The sequence below is a fragment of the Camarhynchus parvulus genome, chromosome Z (genome assembly GCF_901933205.1).
Source record: "Camarhynchus parvulus chromosome Z, STF_HiC, whole genome shotgun sequence".
NCBI classification, from domain to species: domain Eukaryota; kingdom Metazoa; phylum Chordata; class Aves; order Passeriformes; family Thraupidae; genus Camarhynchus; species Camarhynchus parvulus.
The window spans coordinates 46,063,161-46,087,994 of record NC_044601.1 but is presented as its reverse complement, the minus strand read 5'-3'; the positions used below and the strand labels follow the sequence as shown (position 1 = coordinate 46,087,994).

At 37.2% G+C, this 24,834-nt stretch overlaps 1 protein-coding gene across 2 annotated transcripts in view; it reads left to right on the top strand.

Annotated features, from left to right (window-relative positions):
- The window catches only part of CERT1 (ceramide transporter 1), an 82,812-nt gene that overhangs the window by 897 nt on the left and 57,081 nt on the right, over positions 1-24,834 (top strand). For both annotated transcript variants that reach the window (XM_030968050.1, XM_030968049.1), the window contains exons 2-3: positions 2,870-3,004; positions 22,891-23,007. In XM_030968050.1, the coding sequence (XP_030823910.1) occupies positions 2,870-3,004; positions 22,891-23,007 (252 nt within the window). The remainder of the gene's footprint in view (positions 1-2,869; positions 3,005-22,890; positions 23,008-24,834) is intronic.

The following is a 24,834-nucleotide window of genomic DNA, read 5'->3' as shown; positions in this document are numbered from 1 at the left end:
AATACTCCTGCGACAAGAGATAACGGGAGGAGAGGAAAAGGAAGATGGCCATACGGCTTATTTCCCCTTTTAAAAATAACCGTAGTTATTTTCTCTTTTATCGCTGGCAATAAGGTGGCTTCCGAGCGTGTGTTGGTTTATACTGGAAAATTTTTTTTTCAGAAGTACTTTAGAATATTGAATTACTTAGTTTCATACGGATATTTTTTTTTTTTATTACAGAAAGTTTGTTCAGAATAACGCTGAAATATCTGTAAGATTAAAGCACTATGTTTTGAATTTTTTTCATGTCCTACGCAATAAGGCTAGGCACAAGCCAACGTAGGAGGCGCGGGATACAGAGATCTTACACTGTCCTGAATGCGTAGAAAACAGCCATAACTGAGTTCACACTGTTGTGAGGGACTTTGTGAACTCCTTCCAGGCTGGAAATGTTTCTAACCCCAGAGATAAGAGGAATGGTTAGTAGAAGAGAAGGATCTCTGCTCTCGGTTGTAAGATCTTATCTAATAGTGGATGGTGGAAGGGGGGAAATGAGATGGATGTGAGATAGGGTTAGAGTAGTTACAATAAGAGATTTTTGTTTGGTGTACTTTTGCTGTTTTGTTTGCTTTGTTTCACAGCAAAGTTTTCCTTGGGTTAGATGCTTCTGCTGTTAGAAGGGAAGTAATTTGTGGGATGTAATTAATTTTTATGTTAGCAAATTAAATACTAAGTCCAGGTGCTTTTCTCAGTGGTGTAGCAGGTGAAGCCATAGCTTCAGACATTCTAGCTGAGGTATGTGCAAACTTTTTACTTTTCTGGATGATTACGCTGAGTGTAGCAGAGAGTGTCTTTCCCATGAGAACCCGGAATTTAATCTGAATAGTCAAGTATGACGAAACCTGTCTCAATGAATATGATGGTAAGGTTACCTTTTGTTAGTTGATATCTCAGTAATTATTAAGGTAAACTAATTTAAATGGAATGGTAGCATACTGAACTTATCTACTAAGGAAATACCTATTTTTAATATCTTACTGTGTATAATTCTAAAATCATAGAAGTAGGCTGCACTGTGTGAGTAGTAGTTTTAGTAGTTCTTGCCTTCAGTAGAGAAAAACTGTGAAGGTAATGGAGGAATTTGGTAAGAGAAACTTGTTAGAAGTGCATCCTGCTGGTCTTTTGAAATGTTTTGCAACTCTAGCCTTTTTTCCATTGTATTTCCTGCTAATGATTTTAAGGTAGATACAAAGAAAGAACTTCAGTGGAAGTGGCTTTCAGGAAGCATGAGAATCTAGATACTTGGGAAAACACTGGTCTTTTCTCTGTCAAAACCTCGTGCCTACCCAAGTATGCTTTAAGGATGGCGCACTTGCATTGCAGCAGCAAGCTTTGATTGCAACAGCAGACGCAAGATTCACTGCTATATATGTTTGTGTTAACTTTTTCAGAGAACGAAAGGTTGTTTTCTTTTTTTTTTTTTCCCAAGATAACTTTGGACTCTGCCTTGCACATCTTGGGAGGAGTTGGGAACATGAGAGATAGGAAAAGAGGAAGGCAGGAAATAATACACCTCTGACTGCTTGTGCTACCACTTCATGCACCAAGCACACTTGAGGCTTTCTTTAAGTAATGCTACATTAGCAATTAGATGTATTAAGAGATGAAAAAGGGCTTTATATTTTAGAACAAATCAAGGTCTTGCCTACATTTGAAAATTGTTAAGAATTTCTTAGCTGTAATTGTTTTCTTTAGACCTCATCATCTTATTACCAAAGTTAACATGTAATTATGGAGAATGTGTTAAGTAATGTATGTAGTATGAAGTGGCAACAAGACTGTTAGTTGACTTTTCCCCCTCATTTTTTAGATTACAAAATAATGAATGATGGATAGACTTAAATGTTAACCAGAGTTTTTAATGAAAGAACATTTGTCAAAATCAAAGAAATGCTTGTACGATAAGATTGATTTCAATGCTTTTGTTTCTATTTTTATCAAATGTATGACATTTGCACCATGATTGATTAATAAGTATCAGTGTATTTACAGAATTACGGGATAGTCCTGATTTTCTATCAGTGTCAGCTGATTCTATGAAGTTCATATGATTCTACAAAGTGCAATCAGAAAAAATATTGCAAATGTAAGAATAGTAATCAAAACTTTTGGTCACTTTTTACTAGATGTAAAATGTGTTAATTAGAATTAATCCAGAATTTGTTCCCGGAATATTGGTTTTATTCAGTATGTGAATATGGAGTCCCTAGAAAAATCTGAATAGCAAAAACATGATTGGATGTCTGCTATAACCAAGTATCCTCTTCGTGAAAGTAGTTAGAATTAAAACCTAAAGCAGTATCTATGGGCAATATTAAATTAATAAAGCACTGAGTCCCTTAGGCACTACAGTAGTTATTTATGGTGCTGTGGGATAATGGCATGTTTGTATTTATATGAAGATAACTTTATATCATATTTTATATGAAATAAATTATTCTGTGTTCCACTTAAGTTTTTTGGCCTAGCTCCAGATTTTAAATCAGGTACCTAAACTCACCTTAGTCATTAATGGGGTTTTTTCCCCCCTCCCATTTTCCTCCATTTGTGTCAGTATGTTTATTGCCTTTGTTGTGACTGGCGTTGGCAGTGCAGTTGGAGTCCAGACATCTGTTGTCTTATTGACCCTTCAAAACAACTGGGTTTTGGTTGTTTTGGGAGTTTGTAAAATTATTCTAGGAGCTCTGAGAAGAAAAAAGTTCTCATTTAGAAAGAAGTTGTAAAAATAAGTTACCTTTTTCTTCATGTGCTCAAAAGCCTAGAAAATATCCATTTTTCTTTTATTGTTGTCTTTCTGTTGGCTGATCTTTGGAAAATTTTTTTACAGTGGACCAACTATATTCATGGGTGGCAGGATCGATGGGTAGTTCTGAAAAGCAACACACTCAGTTATTACAAGTCTGAAGATGAAACAGAGTATGGCTGCAGAGGCTCTATCTGTCTGAGCAAGGCTGAGATTACAGTAAGTACAATTTTATTATTGACATCATTCATGTTTTGAGGTGCTATATATTTGTGTCTGGTGAAAGCAAACATGGGTACGGCAAATTCTTTAAGGTCATCTTATGACAGTGGCATCAGTGGAGCACTGTGGAGCAGGACAAGGAATTCCTAATGCTGAAACAAACTCTTTTAATTTGTGGCTTCGGCAAGCAACTTTTCATTTCTTACACTAGAGGGTTTTGTGGGTGAATAGACTGTCTGCCTCTGAAGGGTGCAAAGTTTTTTCCATGGGTCAATTTAAAATTCCTGACCAGCTTCCCAGAGGAGGTACCATCCTTCACAGTCTTTGCTCTAGAAAGAGGGTAGTGGTTCTTTGACTGTGATTCTTGACTTTCTGAACACAACTGTGTAGGTTTCCAGAAGAAAATGTTCGTCTCTGTGAAAAAATGTTCTTCTCTGTTCTTCTTCTTTCTCTGAACAAGTTAGTGTGTTGCTGTTTTTGTCAAATGCTAAAAGAAGGTTTGGAATAGACTGATAAGAATAAAGAGCCTCTATATAAATGAGCATAAGTGTTATGAGGAGTGGCTGAGGGGGCTGGGGTTGCTTAGGCTGGAGAAGAGGAGGCTGAAGGGGGGACCTTATGTCTTCTTAAACTATCTGAAAGGAGGTTGTAGCAAGTTGTATTTCAGTCTCTTCTTCCAGGTAGGAAGTGAACAGATGACAGTAAATGCCCTCAGGTTGTCTCAGGGGAGGTTTAGATTACACGGTAAAAATGCTTCACAGAAGGGGCTGTAAAACATTGAGACAGGATGCCCAGGGTAGCAGTGGAGTTACCATCCCTGCAAGTGTCAAAAAAAGTGTGGATATGGCACTTGATGGCATGGTGAATGTGGTGGTGCTGGGTTGATGGTTGGACTTGATAACATTAGAGTTTTTTTCCCAACATTTATGACTCCATGAAAAATTAAAAATATTAATTGGTCTTAAAAGATAAAGGAAAAAATCTGCTTTTTTGGCTTTTAGAATTACAATACACATTAGGACTAATAGTTATCAAAAAGCATGCTGTAGTCTTTCTGCAATACTGTTAAATAGTCTGTCCAGTTATGTGATTTAGAGTAAAAATAGCCGGACTTTCACATATCACACAAATAACTAAAGTAGCAGTGTTAAATCTTAGCATGTATGTTGACAAATTCCTAAAGTAGCAGTGTTAAATCTTAGCATGTATGTTCTTAGTCCACCAAATATGTGGAATTTTTTCAAGTTGAATTAAGGATGATGAACAAGAAGTATTCTTCCTTACTGATAATCAGCTTACAAAGAGAATTTTATTTAACACCTCTTGGTTTAAAAAAAAAAGACTGAATTGATTACATCAACCGAATGTATTTTGGAGAAAAGCATGTGAAGAAAAGGAGGAAGTTTTTACATTTAGATGTCTGGCAAGTATTGTAGTCATCTAAAAATTTAAACAGTTCATGTTATGTGTTTTACTTTTTTGAACTGTTTGTGCTTCTAGAACTTCCTCAGGATGGGTTCTCACTGAGGTGTATCTATGGCAGTTTTTTGAGCCTATGATCAGAACTTCAAAAAATCTATCAAGAGGCAAGAGCTTAACATGCCAACCAGGCAGAGAGAGAAAGGTGTTGGCAAGGATGTAGCCAAAGGGCATCTGCAGGCATGCCGTACAGCACATCTCAGCAGCCTGAATTCCAGCTGCGGAATGGTTTAGTGAGAGCTTATAGGTATACCACCATTTCTGCTGGAATGTTTTGGTACATTGCAGTTTACAAAGGGAAGCAAGCTGGCAAGCGTGTCTTCAGACTAGGATGTATGTAACACTGGAACTTCTTACAGGTACCTTTTTTCTTTTTATCTGTGGCACTTCTTAGATCTGGTAACTTGCAGTTGAATTGATGCATCTGCTTTTAAGTTCTTGAACTTCTTGAATACGTGGAGGAGGAATTAAAAGCATCCGCAGTTCTAAAGGTTAATCGGGTATTTTAGTTCTGTTTATGTTCAGGCTCGTGCTTTGTGAATGGTATTTGACAGTTCATTTGGTAGATGGTATTCCTGAAAGCTAGTAAGTTCCAGTTAGTTATATTTAGCTGCAATTAAAGTTATTGTTTAGAAGTTGAGGAATACCATTGGATCATTTCATGTCTTTAGCATATAGAAATACACTTTTGAAACTGTCTTGTAATTATTCTCTCTTTGTTTTGCAGAGGGTGTACTTTAATGCCATTGATGCTTCTGTTGCTTCTGCAACAATAATTGTTTAGTAGCAAATTGAATATTGTATTTTGTACTCATGTTAAAACTTAATTTTTCAATCAAAAATTGGTTATGCTCAAAGATAAATGTTTAAGGCATTCTTCATGAGGCACATAGTTGATCTTTACTTCTGAATCCTCATATGTCTTCAGTAACTATAACTTTCCAGCATGTATTTAAATGCATAGGAAAACACCAGTTGCTGATAAAATAAGTTTTGAAATTATAATGTGTGGAAACTACTTTTGCTCTCAGTGGAACTTACTATTTACTGAATGATTAGTAATTAATTTGGTAATGAGGGGATGTCAGGTTTCTTATTGGCTTAATTTGGTTGCACTGATTTGATGTAGTTGATATCTTAATCTTTAATATTTTCCAACAATCTTTCACTATACTGTAAGTTCAGTTTCCCTTGATCTTGCTGATCCGGAGTCAGACTGATTAACTACTTCTATCTTAACCTGTTGTATTTCAGTTAAGTTTTCTGTAGTATGAGGTGGTGTTGATAACTGTAATGTTCCCTTGTAGGAAAGGGTAGCTGTATTTTCATGAAGCTTTCTTTTAGGCACTTGGATTAGGTATGCAAGTTTGAATCCAATGGGGAATGTAGTGATTTTTTGTGCATAGTTAACTCTACTGTTATATAAAATGACCACATTTTGTTAGGATATAAGCATAAATTTGGAAGTTTGCTGTCACTGAGCAGTATTACTGTACTTTCAGCAACGAAGATGAGTCTAATTATAAGTCGTAGTATTAACTGAGACATGAATATTGTATGCAGAAACCCACAGTTGCTTCTGCTCTTATTGGATCATTTGTATTTTACTGGGTAGGGGTTGATAGATAATTTTATGGGAATATTTTGTAAGACGCTCATCTCTTCCCTTTATTTGATGAAAGAATACTAGTTAAATTTATGCTTGTTAGCATAGCTTTTTGTGCTTCAAGTGTAGAATTATATTGTCATATATCCAGGACAGGTATGGCCATGTGACAGTAACCTGTCATTGAATGAAAAATAGGGGATCTGGTTAGACTACTGTGACTGAAAACAGCTGATTTCTCTGGAATAGATGAACAAAGGATGATAATTTATTGTATACTCACTGGATTACATCAAGTAAAGAACTGGCCAAATGAATTAAGTTTGAGGAAGGATGATGAAGGTCAGTATATGATGCTAGGTGACTTGCTTTTATCCACATAAGACAAAACACCTCAAAGGTGTTTAATTGGTTTATAACAGGCTGGAGGCTGAAACTGAAAATGAAAGTTCTGCTGTATGGTCAGTGGATGAGATGAAATTATGCATATAATAGAAAGTTCACATATGGACAAACTTAAGCTTTGTTATATTAATCTAGCCTGTGCATAGTAAATTAGTGTTGTTGATGGTAGTCAGTGCCAGTTGGTCTTTATTAAGAATACCCTTCTTTATCTTAAAGTTTTGTAGTTCATTCATTCTTGAAGTCAGACTTCCAGTGGGGAATTCTGTGTACAAGGTTAGAATGGATGTTCATGGCAGTTGTGTTAATGTGGGTCCCCGGGGCATGGTTGTGGAGTTGGAAGGTTTGGATCTGTTATTAAAAGAACAAAAAGAAAATGCCCTGTAGATCTGGAAGTCCAACTTTCAGGCAACCTGGTCCATAAGCTTGTGCTGTCTTTGCTTTGATTGCTGTGTCTGTTCTCACAGTGCCATCACCACTGTTGTACAGAGTGACTTGCACTAATTCATGTAGTCACAGCATGATAAATCAAGAGTAAAATTGTATGCTCTGCCCCCCACTTCAGGCAATCTAAGAGGAAGGCCAACATTAATTTAATCATGGTAGGAATTTATATTAATAGATTCTCAAATCTCTTTATGGAATTCTTAATAACAAAGTGTTTATCTGATGAATTCTAGGGGGTTTTGCCTGGTCAGAGTAGCTCTAAAAACTGTTTAGAGAAGTGTAATGCTTGGTAAAATAAGAGTGCTTAAACTCAGCTATGTGTGTACTTTGTATTTTTTGTCCCTAGAAGTGACTAGCTACACAGGAAGAGTTCCAGAAGCTTATGTTCCAGCTTAAAACTTCAGCTTTTCTACTGATAGAATCTATATTTGCCATATTGCTTTAATCCAGTGATTGATACTTGTCTTCTTTCCTGTGTATATTATTTATGTAGAAGAGCCTTTTGGTTTTAGTTGCTTAAACCAGATGCAATAACTGTGATGCAATGGTTTTCCTTGGCTTTGGTTATATGCAATGATGTATATGCATATCAAAACCTTTATGGAAACTTGCTGTTGGTTTGTAGTTTGGGGTTTTTGGAGTGCTTTGCTATTTTATTGTGTCGTAAAGAGACAATTAGACAGCTCTGTGGAAATGCCTGACCTAGGACTGTGCAATAAATTCAGCTTGCACAGCGGAGATACTTTCAAGTAAACACGTTTGTTGGGGATTTTTTCTTCCAGAAATTGGAAAGTACAGTTGCTTAATGAAGGCAGTAATGACATTTTATATTAATATAAAATTGCCAGCCAGCCATTTAGCTTTAGAATGAACTTCTAAAAGGTGTGGGGGTTGAGTATCTGTTATGAATATCTGGAGCTCAGGAAAAGCAAGAAGATAGAAAATGGAAGTCTGTCTGAGGGACAGCTTAGTGAATTGTCTTAGCTTTTTTTTCCTTCCTAAGTAGTAGTAAATTGTTGTGTAAAGAACTTCATAAATATTCATTTTATAAATTAGGACAGATGTAAACATGTGTTACTTTTAGTTTACAAAATTAACAAGAACACTGTACATGAAAGAGCTAAACTGGCAGATCTCCATTTTAAATTTCTCATTTCATTGTAGTCTGAAGAGAGACTGACATGTTTGTATCCAGTAATCAACCACTAAAAATAAAAATCTTACTCCACTTTTTAAAGATATGGTTAGTTGAACAGCCACCTTTCCTCACTCTAGTAGTATTTCTGTTTTATTTATAGAGTGATACTGACCACCATTAATAATTCAGCACTTGTGAGATGAAGTACCAATTGACATTTTTAAAAGCAGATTGACAGGTTAACAGAAAGTGCTTCATATGCTTATCAATTAAAACACATGCAGAACTTTCCTATGAATTTTTTTCACAGAAACATCAAACCCTACAAATACCTAAGTTTTATGATAAAGATGTGTCTTTTTAATTGAAGGAGATGTCAGTGCTAGAGAAGTGTTCTTAGTAGCATGAGGAATCATATCTTACAAAGCAGACTTTCAAAAAGTCATCTTGACATTAACAATATATTGATGTGTTTCTTTTACACTTTATACAATGTGAAATCTAACAGTATTTTGGACTCAGTTGATGTGGTATTATATAGAAGTGGTATAGAGGAAATAAAGTTCGGATTTACTTTTTTTCTAGCTACTGCATCAAAATTTGATCTTGCTAAAATACCTGCTTATGATAAAAGAATGCTGTAATTGCAGTTGGTATCTACTCTTAGGTTTGCTGGAGTTTGTTGCTGGTTAAGTTGAATGGGAACTAATAGGTGTTAGTTTGTGAAAGTTTTTATTAAAAAGGCTAAGCCATAAGGCCATGCCCTGGGCAGAAACACTATCAGAAAATTTGTAGTAATTGCTGATTGCTTGGATAAATATTGTTTCCAGCTGTCTGAGGTTGGAAAACAATCTGGTGTAGCATGACATGATGGGCATTTAAGTGAATAATTAATTTTTTGTAATTTGATAAAGTGTCTTCTCAGCCTTAGTTGCTACTAAAAAAATGACCTGAGTAAACTAAGACTTATATTATAAGCCCTAACTAGGTCAGGGTTTATTTAGGTCATGTGGCAATGAGTACTGTTTGGCTTTGGTGTGTGTCTCAATCAAGTAGTTAAATCAAGACTGGGGGGAGATTTCAGCTAAATGGGAAATGGACATTCTAAATAGAGGTGAATGTATTTAGGAGTACTTTGTTATATTTGAAAGGCCTGAGATGATTTTGTTCTGGAGAGGAAAATGCCAAAGAGCAACAGGATAGGGAGGAAAGGAAAGGGAGTAAATGCCTAGGAGATAATGACACTGGGCTGCTGCTGGTTTGGCATGTGGAAGTTCCTTGAAATACAGGATTTTCCTGGACAATTAGCTTTAGCATTCACATCCTTTGTACAAATTTTTGTATGCCTCTGAGTTATCTGAACCAGCCACTGATGGGTTGATGTGAAATGAAAATGTGTGTATATATTGAACTTCTGTAAAATGCTAACATCCTGGTCAAGCAAAAAAGAATTATTTGGCATGGTGGAGAAATGGATAAGTTCTTCTCTAGTGTGTATTGAAGAAATTAGGTCAGAAATGGAAAAATACACATCCAGATCAGCTCAGTGAAGCTGTTCTTTGTACTATGATGCAAGTTCTAAAATGATTAAGATGTACATTGTAGATTTTTTTACGTTAACCAAATATCTTACCCTTACTTAATATTGCTGAAGAATTAGTTTTTAGTATTTGAATGTAATCATGTGTTACCACACTCTTGAAACTAAGGCTGTAATCCAGCAGTATTTTTCGTTTTATTATCAGAGAGAATACAGTTCCACAACATGACTTTTTTTATTAAGATAATTAAATTCTAACACTGTTCATTATTTGACATACACTTCAGGGTCATAATACTTGCCTGTGGATCAGTATATTGGAGCAGTTTCATGCTGTGGAGTATTTCTTGTAGATGTATACCAAGTCTTGAATAAATTCAGTGGTTTAGGTATTAAAGCTATGATTTTATAGCTCAGCAAATTTTTATATGCTACTTGCAATCCTTATTCTTGCTCAATCTGAATTTCTATGCATTTTTGTAAGATTGATTTATAGTTGATTTCTTGTTCAGGAATATGTTTGGTTCGTATGTCACTCCCTCCAGGGCTGTACTGTTGCTCAACAGTCCTCCTAGGCAACTTGCCGTTTATCATCTGGTGTGTCTTGTGATAGCTGTTAATGACATTTTCAACAGCTCTGTTGAGGTTTTTTACAGTATTAGACCTCACTTTTGGATATGCATTCATAGAATACGAAGTCAAAGAGTCAGAATATTTTCCATCTGCTAATATGCAGCCACAGCTGGCCATCTCTTTTTTAGATGCTTCCTGAAGATTAACTGCACTTTCTGTTCATACATTGAAAATAGTTTGTCATAGATGACTGTTGTTTTCTTCTTCTCCCAGTTAAGCTTCTTTCCTCCTCCTTTAGGCATATACTTTAGTTGCTATTTTCCCATGTTCATGTTGAATTCTATTAGGGTGAAATCCATCAAATAATGTGGCCAATTTCACCACTTTTTAAATCTGTTTGATGTGTTTTTCCTCTCAACTGAAGCCTGTCATTCCTTAGTTAAGAGGACTAGTTGGAATAGAATTAATTTACTATGCCAGGTCTCCATGTACTTAACTGAAGTTGTACTGTAACTGGTGTCTGATATATTTGTAAAGCTTTTTAAGTTGCTGTCTTTTAAGGATAAGTGTTGCTCTTTCTAAAGTTCTCTTTTACAGCTTTTTCAAAACTAATTATGTGTGCATATATACATCTAAATGTATACACATGCAAATATATATTAAAGAATTAGAGGTAGCTGTGGTGGCGGAGTTTAGACTGACAATTCAGTTCAATTTTGAACTTTAGAATGAAAGCTTTTAGACTGACATTCATTAGCAGCATACCTTGTCTTTTTAATTAGTTCTTACATATTTTTAATTATTGCTATAAGTTACTACACAGTAACCATTATAATCTTGTATTCAAAGCAGTCACTTATATCTGACATCCTAAATTATCTGTAACTGTGCAGTACCATCTAGCCGCTACCATATTTCTAGCCTGATAGCTTTGTTCTTGATGGTCCTAGTTGCTGAGATGAAGGTAACCTAATTGGAGAACTCTTCAGTGAGTGATGGGGAAGGTTGGATGACAGGACAGGTGTAGAACTGTGGCATACATCTTTGGCCAAAACACACAGACAGACCCAAATTAGGATCCTTTGTAAGCATCTTTTAATATATGACTGGGGCACTGTGATGCTGGAGAGGTGGTCCTTTCCCAGTTGCAGCGTTGTGGCTTCCTTGCCCTGTTACTCAAGTGTTTGGGTTTTTTAAGTTAGCGCTGCTACCAAGAGCAAAACCAGCCTTCCCAGCTGTGGAGGCTGCATGTTTTCACTGACTGGTATTTGACCATTAAGGAATTGTTTATGGTTCTGGGGCTATGGCTTTTCATCTGTGTCTGTAGTTTCAAGGTTTTTGATATCTCGTGCTTAAATTTTGTATCATAACAAGAGACACCTGGTTCCAAGGTCTAGTTGATAGAACCAGTTTTCATAACAAGCTAATGAGATCAGTTCAGGACTGGGAATTGCATAGTTAGCATAAGTCCTGTTGCTAATAATGTTCATACTGCATTTGTAGAAATGCTTATACAGTTGCACTGTGTTAAGTTGCTTACTTTTGGATTCAAACCAGCTAATCTTAAGTCTTAGCGTGATGCTTCGGCAGGTACATCAGGCCTTTATTCTAGCTGGAATGCCACTGAAATTCCTAGAACAGGAATTTCCATTCCCATCACCATGAATCTAGGTCCAGAATGTCTACACTGTCAGCTCAATACAGTACTGTGAAGCATGGCTTTTCTGTTAGGGTGGAGTACCTTCCCTGGATATTCACTCGTGGTTTGCTTGTGAAATCCATATTGTTCTCTTGACACTGGTGTGTGTGAGAGTGCTGGGTCTCCTGTGCCACACTGCAGTATACTGTGTGAGGTACAACTAAATTAATATATAAATACTTATCTTAGGAGTGCAGCAGTGTGAGTGTGATTCCTATGTTTGACTGTCCAGTAAAACTAACCTTTAAAAAAAGTGGCTCAGGCAGTGTTTTCTGCATTCTCTAAAGCTGATACAAAATTGCTTGGCGTCCATCCTGATTAATAACTATAGTTTCTTGCTGCATATTATGTGCTTCCTAAGAAGTTTAACGTGGTGATTTGTAATCAATTCTGGGTTGATGTTTTTCTATAGTTTTTTTCCTGTGGCTGGTGCATGTTGTTGGTAGGTAATGCAAATATTTTGTTCCAACTAGAAACCTGAGAGGTATCATATGAATTTGTTTGCAGGGGGTTCACTTAGACTTGGTTCTCACCAAAGCAGTAACATGTATGCTTCCATTTCCATAACTGATAGTTAGCTCTAAAAGTAAGTTTTATGAGTTAGACCAAGTTTGAAATTCTTCAGACTATGTTTAAACAGGACAGATCCATTGCTTATATCCTGATTTCTCTCTGTGTGTCTCTAAATCTGTTAATACCGAGTTACTAATCCACAGAGTTTTTGCATGTATCTGTAGTCACTAGTAAATCTCTTAAGGTGACATTTGCAAGCACATGCTGGTTTACAACTATTTCAGCCTTGCCCTCTTTCTTCTAGTAAAACAGCGCCATTCCATGTCTTTGACTAATTTTTAGCTGACATTTCAAGTACACATTTGTTATACTCTAGGTCTTGCTATTAAGTGTTTTTTCAGTAGGCACTTGAGAATAGCAGTGTCAGGGGTATGTTTACATATAAACCAACACAGCATGACTACCTACTAATTCCACTTCATTAACACAAAAATAATTTGATAAAATAATAATCTAAAAAATCATATAGTGTAAGATAGTGCCCTGTAAGATAAATTATTTCCTCACAAATAATTATGAAAATTGTTTTTATATTATCAACTTCTGCATCTGAATCTACTTGGCAGGTGTGCAGAAAAACAGATTGACCAGGTTTACACCTGAGATCTGTAATTTCAAATTTTAAGTGTGGGTTCAATGCTAAAGTAACACACAATGTACACTTGATCCAGACTTAAAAGGACAGCTCTCCCATGAGAGAGCTTCTTTGCAATGGATTAAACCAAGCTAATTTTAAATTTGCATGCTGTGCTAACAGACTAATTTTAAATTCTGCTTACATGCTTCTGCTTTCGCTGGCCTCTACTTTAGCTAGGTTTTGAAAATATCATTATTTAGAAGAAAATTTAGTGTTCAAAGGCATTTTGAGAAGAAAATATCCTGACTCAATACCTGAAGTGGAATATTTGGGTAGTAGCAAATAATGTAAAAACATTGTATAGCTTTTATAGTTTTAAGCCTGTTTTCTTTGTAAGTTTTTTTTCTACATGTGCAAATATGCCATTATGAGAAAGTTTTCTTTTTAATATGCTAATGAGCTAGAAGTTAGGTATCCCATATTTTGCCCCTAAAGGTTTATCACTTCCAATAGGCATAGAACTGTCTTATTTACTTGCTTGTTCGTAGTAAGGTTTTCCTGTGCTGTCATGAAACAAAATACAGTATAAATAAATGTAAAAAGAATACAACCGATCAATGTAACTAAAAAGTGGGTTCTTACTGCTTAAGAATAATGACAAGGAAAGGCAAGACATTGTAGTCCAGTGTTTCTATTAGGTTTTGACTGGATTTTAGAACTAAGAATGGGAGACTGGAATTTTGTGATGTGACTCTTGGTAGACCTTAATTTGCCAGATTTGTGGATCTACTTGGCTTTTCTTGGGGGCAGCAGGGCGCAAATATTGCAAATATAGAAAATCAGAACTTGTAATGTCTTTTGGGACTTCAGTACGTTATTAATAAAATGTATTATAATAATGAAGTATAATGCTTTCATTAAGTTGTTCCCTTCAGAGACCTAGATCCACAATAGATATTGATATTTAAAAAATCCTTGCAAAGTTAATTACTTCAGTGTTTGTAGTTCTAAAGCTAAGTGACTTCAAAATAAGTAATAGTGACAGAATGATCTTGATGAGCTTTTATGATTGCATTGAGTGTACATCGTGGGGCTGGGGGGGCTGGGGTCTGCCATGCAGCCTCCATGAGGAGATTCCTGGTTGTCCTGCACAGAACATGGTCAGCTTCAGTGGATGCAGTGTGGGGCACTCACAGCTGAACCTCACAACCACTATGTTACATCACTAGGTAAACAGCGATGGCAAAAATGCTGCTCAGCAGTGTGTAAGAAAGAGAGGAGGGAGGAAAAGGTGTGAGAAAAACTGGTTGGGCAGGAAGAGATGCTCCAGCCACAGAGTGAGATACCCTGCAGCCTGTGTAGGAGCATGTTGTGCAGGCATTTTTGGTAACCTGTGCAGGGAATCATACCGGACCAGACAACCACACTGCAGCCTATTTAGAACCCAGCAGTAGCTGGATATGTTTTAACAGAGGCTGCAGGCTCCAAAGAGCCTATGCCGTAACAGGTTTAGCCTGAAGAATTGCAATGATGGATACAATCCTTTCTGGAGCATGTGAAAGCATGAGGAAGGAGGGGGAGAATTAAGGTGTTAGACCATAGCCCTCATTCCCATTCCTCCTGTGCTTCTTTTGTTTCTCACTATCCAACTCTACTTTGCAATAACTTAACCCGGTTTTCCCTAAATCAGATCTGTTTGACCATGCTGGCACTAGGTAAGTGGTCTCTCTGTCTTCATCTTGACCCATGACCTTTTCAGCGACTCTGGAGAGAAATACACTAACTTGAGAAATACTGCTATTTAGTATTTAATAAGGCAGTAATGACAATGTTTTGACTGGTCTTGTCTGATAAAATCCTAACTATGCATAATATTATTTGGTAAAACACATATTGTGATTCAGTTGATAGAATGTTTCCACTGATGACTTGAAGTAATATTCACCATGTAGAATGTAACTTTAAAATTATGTGAGTGGTACTTCATTTCACTACCTTTCTGTTCAAAGTTTTTTAAAAGTTAGCATGTTTTCAGCCATTTTACATTTTGGAAGCAGGGGACAAGTTCTTCACAGTTTAGATCTCTCATTAATTAAGTGCTTTCGAAAAATCATTTTAAGATGTGCACTTTTTCAAACTTGATTTTTTATTAGCTTATTTCTAGTTAACTAATGGCAGCCTTTGCCAGTCCCAAACTGGTTTTACATGGGAGCTGAAATACAGTTTTCATGTGTGCTTTTAGAGCTAATTCCTTCAGTCATACAGCACAGATCTTAAAGTAAACTTTTTATTTTTGGAGTTTTGTTAGCACCTCAACATAGGTACCCATACTATGTGTTCATATAACTTTTTTTTTCCTGGTATCAAATAGGTTCTTTTTTTCCTTTATTCTCATAGTCAAAGTATGTACTTCAGTGTTAGCCTCAATTCCTAGTAACCGCAATGTTTTTCTTGCTTCGATACATGCTGCTTACTGAGAATCATGGAGTGATGTTTTTAGTTTTCTTTATTTAACATCATTGCCTGCTACATTGCATTGCTTTCCATTTTTCTATTCCATCAAGCTAACTAATTTTTAAGGTGCTCTTTCTCTTTTATTTCTGTAGCTCATCGTATCTTGTGCCTTACCTCTTTTTTTAACATAGGATACTGGTCTTTTCTATTACATCCTAAATTATCACATGCACATCTCTCCCTTTGACCAGTTTGCTGCCTTCTGTTGGGAGTTTTCCTTGCTTATGGATGAATACAGTGCTGTTTTGGACTTCTGTCTGCTTCGAAAGTAGTACCATGTTACAGATGCAATTTATTTTATTCTGATCAAGGCTTATGCCCCTCTGTCCTTTCTTGTACTACCCAAATTATCCTGGAGTGATCTTCTGAATCTCCTGTTGAAAACTTGGGATGATAGAGGTGGTTTTGGCATTAGAGTGAATACATCGAGGTCCAGAACTTATTGAATGATCTGTGAAAACAAATAAGCAAATCTGTAAGTTGGTGGTAACTCCTCTGAACATTTGGTTTTTTTGTGGAGGAAGTGGTAGTTTGTTCAGGTACTTTGTAACTGGAGAATTTCAGGACGTTGAAGAACAGTGCAAAAAGGATGCTTTTTCCTGAATGCCATGGGAATTGTAAAAAACTAACCAGTAGATAAATTGTACTTTGCATGGTAGGACAGTGACACTTCACATGAGAAAAGCTGTGTATTCAGCTCTCTTGAGCTGGAAAAGTTGTTTATGAATAGTTATAGTCTGGCTTGTGTCTCATTTTCCAGGCTATAACTTTTCATGTCTACTTTTATAAGAGGTATTTAAGTTGAAACTGGTGAAGTTTGCTATCTTAAAAAATATTTACAAGCCTATTAACATGAAGATGCTTGCAGATAGACGTCAGAGTTGCAGAGTGGTGTTTCAGTATTTCCTCAGCAGATGAAACAAAGGGCAGAATGCACCAAGTTGTATTCCAAGTGGAAGAGAAATGATTGCCAGGTGGTTTGTCCCTATACACATGCTACATGCAAAAAACCAAATTCTGCAGGCATGAGTTACAGCATTTGCATCAATGAAATATATGCAAGTCAGTTTTACTTGATAAGGCTCTTTTTTTGTTTCTTAAAAGCTGAGTATTTGCTTTTTTAAGAGCTTTAGGTACTCTGATATAAGGCATATATGTGTAGGCCGTTTTTCAAAGAAAAAACCTGAAGTTTGTTTACCAAAACTTGGACTTGTTTACCCAATTTTCAATTACGTAACTTCTGATTGACACCATACTCAAACCCACTCAGAAAAAAGAATGTGAAGTTCTCTTAACTGGCTTTGAGTTGCACTAAGAGAAGCAAAGGGGGAATATCAGGTTTCATGTTTTAGGTTAGGCTAGATGACAGCCTCTATTGAATTTATACTAGTGACATTCATGTCTGAGATCTAAGGAATTGTAGTTTTCTTTTTCTGTAGGCCTCTTTTGTTTGTCTTGTGACCCTGTTCCCAGCTTGGGATTTTCTTAATAAGAAAACCTTCAAAATGTTAAAATAATCTCAGTTTAGGCAAGTTCTAGTTCTGCACTGAAAATAGTGGCAGAAGCACACCTTAATAAGAGTAATATGCAGACTTGAGTTGTGTCTGCTATGAACCACCCTGGCTTTCCTTGGTAAGGAAAGGACAAAATGCCATTAACACTACTTGGAGTAATGAGAGAGATCAAGCAGAAGTTTTTTCATTCAAGGTTGGGTTTTGGGGTTGTTTTCTGACATGGAGTACTCTTGAAGATTATAAAGTATATAAAATCACTTAATCTTTCCTGTGTGATTTGCCTTAAACACCTGAACCAGTATTTTTCGAGGCGATACTGCTCTGAAGCTTGTTTTATGAATACCTCAGGCTTGACAGCTGTATAGCAGGAAGGATTTTGTGGCAATGAAATCAGCTATGACTCATGAGACCCGAGCTGGCTACTTACTTCCTCAGTCACTGTAGCCAAGTGAGTGTTTTTTCATGTAAACTGCTCTTGCTTAGAATGTTCAGAATTTATGAGCTAGTATCCATTGGTTTTGGAAAGTTCTAGGGTGCTTGAATACTTTGGAATTGCCTTTGTTTCTGCAGGAGTGCCTTTTTTCTCTGCAGGTACCTTGGAAAAAGAGCTTAGGAGTCCTACAGAAAGGGTGGTTGTGGATACCGGAGGCCTATTTCTTGCAGCATGTTCTTAAATGGAATTATGATTTAGCTGTGGTGGCTTTTTGTTGGTTTTGTTTATTTTTTAATGTGGGCTCTTGAAGGCTCCCTTGGCATACACAGAGATTACCTCTGCCACAGACACTTAAACCTGTGGTTAAAACTCAGCTTTGAAAATGCTGTAAATGTTTTCAGGTGCCCCCATTCAAAGTGTCTTGATCTGGCTTTTATTCCCCAGTGCTCTCTCAATTTATGTATGTTGCTTGAGACTGCTGCAAGTTGGGTAAAAGCAGCTGAAGTTCTCCAAGGTGCTTTAAATCCTGAGGATAGATAGTGAACTCCTACTTGCTTCCTGTTCCCTGAATAACATTCCTCTTTCTTGCCTTATCTTTGTTGTGAAAGGTCATTAGGACATATCCTGGCCTCAGTACATGTCCTTAGTTTGTTACAGATGAAAATCCCTATTTATCCTCCAGGGTTGTCATGTGACTGGCTAAGAACTGTACCATTTTAAAACAGCTTCTGAGTGCAAAAGAGGGAAAAGCAACACTAGGCTAGAAACAGTGAACCTCAGAAAGAAATTAGACCTAAATGAAATGCGTTGTGGTCTACAGGAAAAAAGTAAAGAATGGAAGAACTTCCAGGAAGCATAAAGGAATCAAACTAGTCTTATGAGAATGTTAGAAGAATAAAGGACAGACCTGAGAAGTTGTGAATAACAATTTGTGATCTTTGCTAGATGCAGCTACAGAAAACAATAAAAGTAGTTATAGCCAGAGGTAAACCAAGGAAGTTTGTCTGTAGCTTGAGGGAGGAGGAGAATGTATATAATAGGCAGCGCCTGCCACAGAGTATGTAGGGTATGTAACTGTAAAGTAACATACAGAAGTCTGCCAAGTTATCAGTGACAATGAAATGTGAACTCTGTACTCAATGGTGGAGAGCGGGGTTAATCAACAGCAACCTGATTTGTTCTGTGTTAAGAACACAGCACATGATTCAGGTGATTTGTCTTTTGTGTTCAGTTAATTCAGGGTTCTTCCAAGGAAGCATGTTTTCCAAAAAACAAAAAACAAAAATCAGAGGAGAAGGATGATAAACAATTATTTCAGTTGCCAAAAATATGGAAAATAGGCAAATGATGCATACTACTAAAGTAGGTAAACAGTAAATCATGTATCACCTGCCTAACTTCTTTTTGAAACATATTTAACCTTGTTAGTGGTTATTTCTTTTCTTTAAGCGACTTGATCTAACAAGATCGTCTGATCAGCTGTACTTGTTTATAACATGAGACTGCATGGTGAGCTGAGTATAACCCTAAACCTGATTGATAGAATCACAGAATATGCTAAGTTGGAAGGGATGCACCAGGATCACTGAGTCCAACTGCTGGTCCTGTGCAGGAGGGCTTCCAAGAGTCCTGCCATATGCCCGAGGGCTTCATCCAAACGCTTGTTGAACTCTGTCAGGTGTGGTGTTGTGATCACTTCCCTCGGGAGCCTCTTCCAGTACTCAGCGACTCTCTGCGTGAAAAACTTACTCTCCATATCCAAAATAAATCTCCCCTGACTCAGCTTCATGCCACCTCCTCAGGTCCTGTTGCTGGTCATGAGAGTGAAGAGATCAGTGCCTGCCTCACAGCTTCTTGTAAGGATATTGAAGACCCACAATGAATTCTCCCCTCAGTCTCCTCCAAGCTGAAATGGCCAAGTGACCTCAGCCTTTCATAAGGCTTCCCCTCCAGACCCTTCACCATCTTTGTGACCCTCCTTTGGATGCTCTCTAGTAGCTTTATGTCTTATATTTCCATACCTGAACCTGTACGCAGTGCTCAAGGTGAGGGCACCTCAGTGCAGAACAGAGTGGGACAATCCCCTCCTTTGACTGGCTGCTCAGTTATATATATGTGTGTCTGTATATTTATAGTATACACACACACACACGTGTGTGTGTGTGTGTATATATGTATGACTTAGTCTCTTAACTACATGTAATGCATAAGTGTTTATGCAGTAAATGGTGGAGAAAAGTGTTTGAAGTATTCTCTAGTCCTCAGAGAAAACATCTTTCTGTGTCTTAGCAACAAGGCATGAATTTTCAAATATATTAGAAGCTATTTTGGAAAGAAAGGGAGTACAGAAACTTGTCTTTGGAAAGGAGAGGTGATAGTCTTAAGTTACTTCCTCATATCTAACCTAAACATTAGAAGATGTTCAGGTTAGATATGAGATTCAGGGGAAAGGAAGGATGATGGTGAACTGAAGTAAGTGCACCATTGGGAAGTGTGGGATCAGTAGTGCTGCAGGCTTTTAAGATGAATTTTGGAAAGTATTTCTAATCACATACAATGTAATTGCTTGTAATTCTATCCAAGAGACTTCAAGAATGAGAGATCAAGCTGAGGAATGCTATCATGTGAGGAAAAACCTTGATAGCTAATCTTTCTAGGCTTTGTGTTTGGGTGATTTTTTGGAGTATTTCTGGATGTTGTAGATCATCACATGACTAAATGAGGGCCTGTCAGAGGAGTAGCTGGGGACAGGCATATAAGCGTGACACTTTGCTTTGGCAAGTTTGCTGTTCTAAAGCAGATAAACTTCTTTTACATATATAATAATAATAGTAATAGAAAATTCAGCTTGAAGAAGAGGGACCTAGGCTAGAAGACTTGTATTGTCCTGTGTTGGGTCTGTATGGCAAGTTTTGGTGGTGGGGGTCTACAGATGCGGCTTCTGGGTGCAGATGCAGAAATTGCCTCCATATCTCACAGACCCAGCTCTGTGTGGGTCCAAGAAGGCTGCCAAAACTGAGTTCATCAGAGATGATGGTATATTGCCTCTGTGATAACATACTAAGTGTAAAAACTGCTGTGCAGCATGGATTGGGAGAGAGGGCTGAGAATTTTTGGGAGCGACAGCTCTGCAGACACAGACATCTGTGAGGAAGGAGGGAGAACACATGATCAAGTGCTGGAGCATAGATTCCCCTGCAGCCTGTGGGGGAGACCATGGTAAATCAGATTGTCTCCCTGCGCCCATGAGCATGGGCGTGGGGAACCCATGCTGGAGCCTTCTAGCAGGACCTGTGGCTCCATGGAGAGAGGAGCCCATGTTGTAGCAGTTTGCTAGCAGGACTTGTGATCCCCTGGGAGACCCATGCTGGAGCAGGCTGTGTCTGAAGGACTGTGCCCTGTGGTAAGGACCCACGCTACAGCAGTTAAGGAAGACCTGCAGCCCCTGGGAAGGACCTATGTTGGAGACGATCACAGAGGGCTCTGACCCATGAGAAAGTTCTTATGCTGAACAGGGAAACAGCATGAGGAAGGAGTGACAGGAAGTGTTTGAACTGTCTGCAACTCCCATTCCCTGTTGCCCCACAGTGCTTGGAGGGATGAAGTAGAGAAAACCGGATAGTGAAGTTGAGCCTGGTAAGGAGGAGTGGGGTGCCTTTAAAATTTTTATTATCCTACTCTGATTTGACTGGTAATAAATTAAACTATTTTCCCTGAGTCAATGCTGTTTCACCTGTGGCAGTAATTGGTGGGTGATCTCCCTGTCCTTATCTCAATTCATGACTCTTTCATCATATTCCCTCTCCCCTAACTGGCTGAGGAGGGTAGTGCTAAGACTTGGGTGGGCACCTGGCATCCAGCCAGGGTCAAACAACCCTTTTTGTCCCTTTTTACACCCTTTTGTCTGGTTCGGTGAAGGCAAAGGAGTGTGTAGAACCAGTTTTGAAAGTTGGTTGAATTTATTAACTTGAGATGGTCAGGTATTAGGTAATTAGTAGCTATAGCTGTTTGACTTGATTTTCAATTCTTACGGTTACTGGAAGTTTTTCCTATGGGAAGTTTAAATTTCTTTAACATTGAACACTCAGATGCCTGACAAAGTATAAGAAGTTTTAAGCTTACACTTTGGTTTTTTATGTACTTTTGTTAAACTCTTTCTAGTTCATTTTTTTAATTTGTAATTTGTATTCTGTTATACTTTTCTTATTCCTTAGTATATTAAAAACAGAAAAAGAGAGAGGTGTTTGTTTGTTTGTTTATGTGTAATTAGCTTCTGGTTTCCAAATTATTGGAAAAAAAATTCTCATTAACACTGGAATGGTGTGCATGACAACAAATGAGACTTACTTCGAGGTTTTCTTTTGTGGAGTGGTTAGTCAGTGATTAACAGTTTTTTAGTTTGCAAAATGAATGTATTGGCAGTGTGTTGTAAAGGATAACACTTGTCTTCAGCATCTGGTACCAATATTTGTGGTCCTTCAGGCTGTGTCACAAGCCTTTATCCTGGAACCTGTTAGCATCCTGCAGTTATTTTCATATGTATTTCTTCTTTGTATTCAATTTCAAAAAGGTGTTCAGCTACATCTGTATTACATGTCTCTAAAAATGGCTTTTAAAGATGAAGGGTGTGGGAAATATTGGGCTCAGCTGGATGTTTTCTAAGGAGTAACTTTGAATTGACAATGTCAGGGTACAGGGCAGATTAGATCATTGTTTTCTTTCCCTGTACTTTCCTTAACAGCTTCACTGTTGCCTTAAATACTCGTAAGCTTTTACTAATGCATGTGAACTGAAAGTTAGATACAGTTGAGTGGAGATGTGTGAAAGGATTGCATGTGGCTTCCAATTATCTGTGAAATATTCATGGTGAAAATAGTTGAGGCAAAACGTGTCACAGTTAGTAAGTTCCAGCTCTGACTTGTCATTTAGATATAGTCTGCTTTTATGGTTCTATCCTGGTATTTTTTTGCTATGATGTATGTGTTTCATCTAAAATTAATACTGGTAGCACTAGTGTTATGGAGCTCTCTTGTCCTGTTTTGAAATTAAAATGGATATGTAGGAATATTTTCTGGTGTGGTAGATACTTTGCTGAAGGATTTGTTTCAAAGTATTTGGAAATATGGAATGTATTATGTGTGGAATTTATTTATGGAAATTTTATTTAATAAGAATGTATTACACAGGCTTTTCTATTTCAGAAAACCAGCATCTTTCCTATATGTTCATTATTTGAGACAGCGACACAATACAGAATTTATAATCTAGGATGAATTTGAGACAATATAGACAGATTTTCTGATTAGTGTTTGAGTGTCAAAATAATCTGTGAGGTAATGTTGATCATGTTGCTAATTTTAGCTACTCTTACACTCTCTTCTGTCACAGCCCCATGACTTTGATGAATGCAGATTTGATATCAGCGTGAATGATAGTGTTTGGTACCTCCGGGCTCAGGATCCAGACCACAGACAGCAATGGGTAGATGCAATAGAACAACATAAGGTATGTAATTTTCTATTTTCTAATTTCCCTTCTCATTCCCTCATTAGATCAAGCATAGTGCTTGCAGAGAGTTTAAGCTTCCCTGTACAGTCATTAAAAGGCTCATGGTATTTATGCTAGGTAAAAGCTCAAGATTGAAGCTCTGTGTTAAATATGTTTCCAAGGAATTCACTTTTTCTTCACAGATAAGACTTTACTAGGGGCTACTGTGAGCCTTTCTTGAGCTCTCTAGCTTGAAACAAAAAAAGCTTTTATTATGTTTGAGTGATCTTTTCAAGGTTTTGTCCATCTTCTCCCTGGCTGTTGTATTGCTTCTTATCTATCTTGTCAGTCTTAGAGTCAATTCTCTCGGTTATTCTGGTTTTGGGCTCCTCTTTTTCATCATTTGACCACTTTTACTGTATCTGATCACTGACTTCTATCTCTTTGTCTTTTAAGGCACTGTTCTTCATCCGCATTTTGGTTCAGCTTACTTGATCTGTTCTGTATATCTTCCAATGAACTCAATTAATTTCATGTTAAAAATACCTGACCTTCAAACCCTTTAGCTCAGGTAGAAGGTACACAAAACATCCATTATGTTTTCAGGTACAAGATAGGCACTGTCCCAAGGTGTAGCATTAAACTACAACACCTAGCCCAATGCAGCCTCTCAGTCTGGGTTACGCAAGTACAAAAGGAATACAAATTGAATAGATATCCAAGTAGGTATGAATTTTTACCTTGAGCTTCTTGAAATGATGTCTGTATAGGTACTGTGTGTAATTAAGAGATTTCACCTTTTATTGGCCATTCCTTGCAATAAGCAGCACATGTTCTTAAATTTGAAGTGCTGCCTTTTGATAATGGTTCTCTACAAAAAATCATCTCAATTGCACTATTCGTCCCTTTGTAGCTTGGCATTTTTCCTTCATTTTGATACAGAGGTAATATTAAAGCATAAGAAATTAAGTTGCAAAGCCAGGATTCTTTCCTGTAGTCTAATGAAAAAATATAAAGTTAACAGTGGCATGTTCATGAGACAGCAATACTGCAATTTATTCCTAGTGCAGTACCTGAGAGAAATTTCTCATGAGGATACACTGAAGAAGTTACTGGGTTGCACATCTGTAGAACTTGCATTTCAAAAACTGGTAGGCTTGGGGGTCTTCAGGTGTGGTTGAGTGTAGTCATGGAACTTGATAACCCTAGGCTAAAATTTAGACTAGGTTTCATGAATGATTTAGCTGGGGAAATGCAGAACTTTAACCTGAAGCTGGATAAGCAGAAATGCAGTCTGTGTCATTGAATGCTACCCTGTCGGAATGAGTGATGAAAAAGCCCAGATCCTGTCTTAAACTCTGCCCATCACTACCTCAAACCTTTTTCATGCTATTTTTCTATTCCCTTTTGTAAGGCTCACCTTAACTGTTGCTGAGTTCTGAGCTGCAACTTTATGGAATCACCAATTCATAGTACAAGATTGTTGAATGGTAGTGGTTTAGAGTTTGCCATTGGAAGTGTTGATTTTGCATTTTTTCTCTGTACTACTTAAAAAAAAATTTTGTATTTTCATCACTGATTTTTTTATCTGCATTAGTACTCAGCCCCTGTCGTGAGGTATCCGTTTTCCTTTGTCTGTCTGGTATTATTGATAAGCTTTTATTGGTAAGCTAAAATTGTCTTATTCAGCCTCATTTTCAGATCATGAATGAATATTGAGGGGTACAAATTCTAGCATTCCAAAAGTGATCTCCCTTTATAAAGAAGCCTGATTAATTGTACAGTTTTTCAGCTTTAAAAAATAATCTTTGAACATAATTAGTTTCGGACAGTTTAGACTTCCAT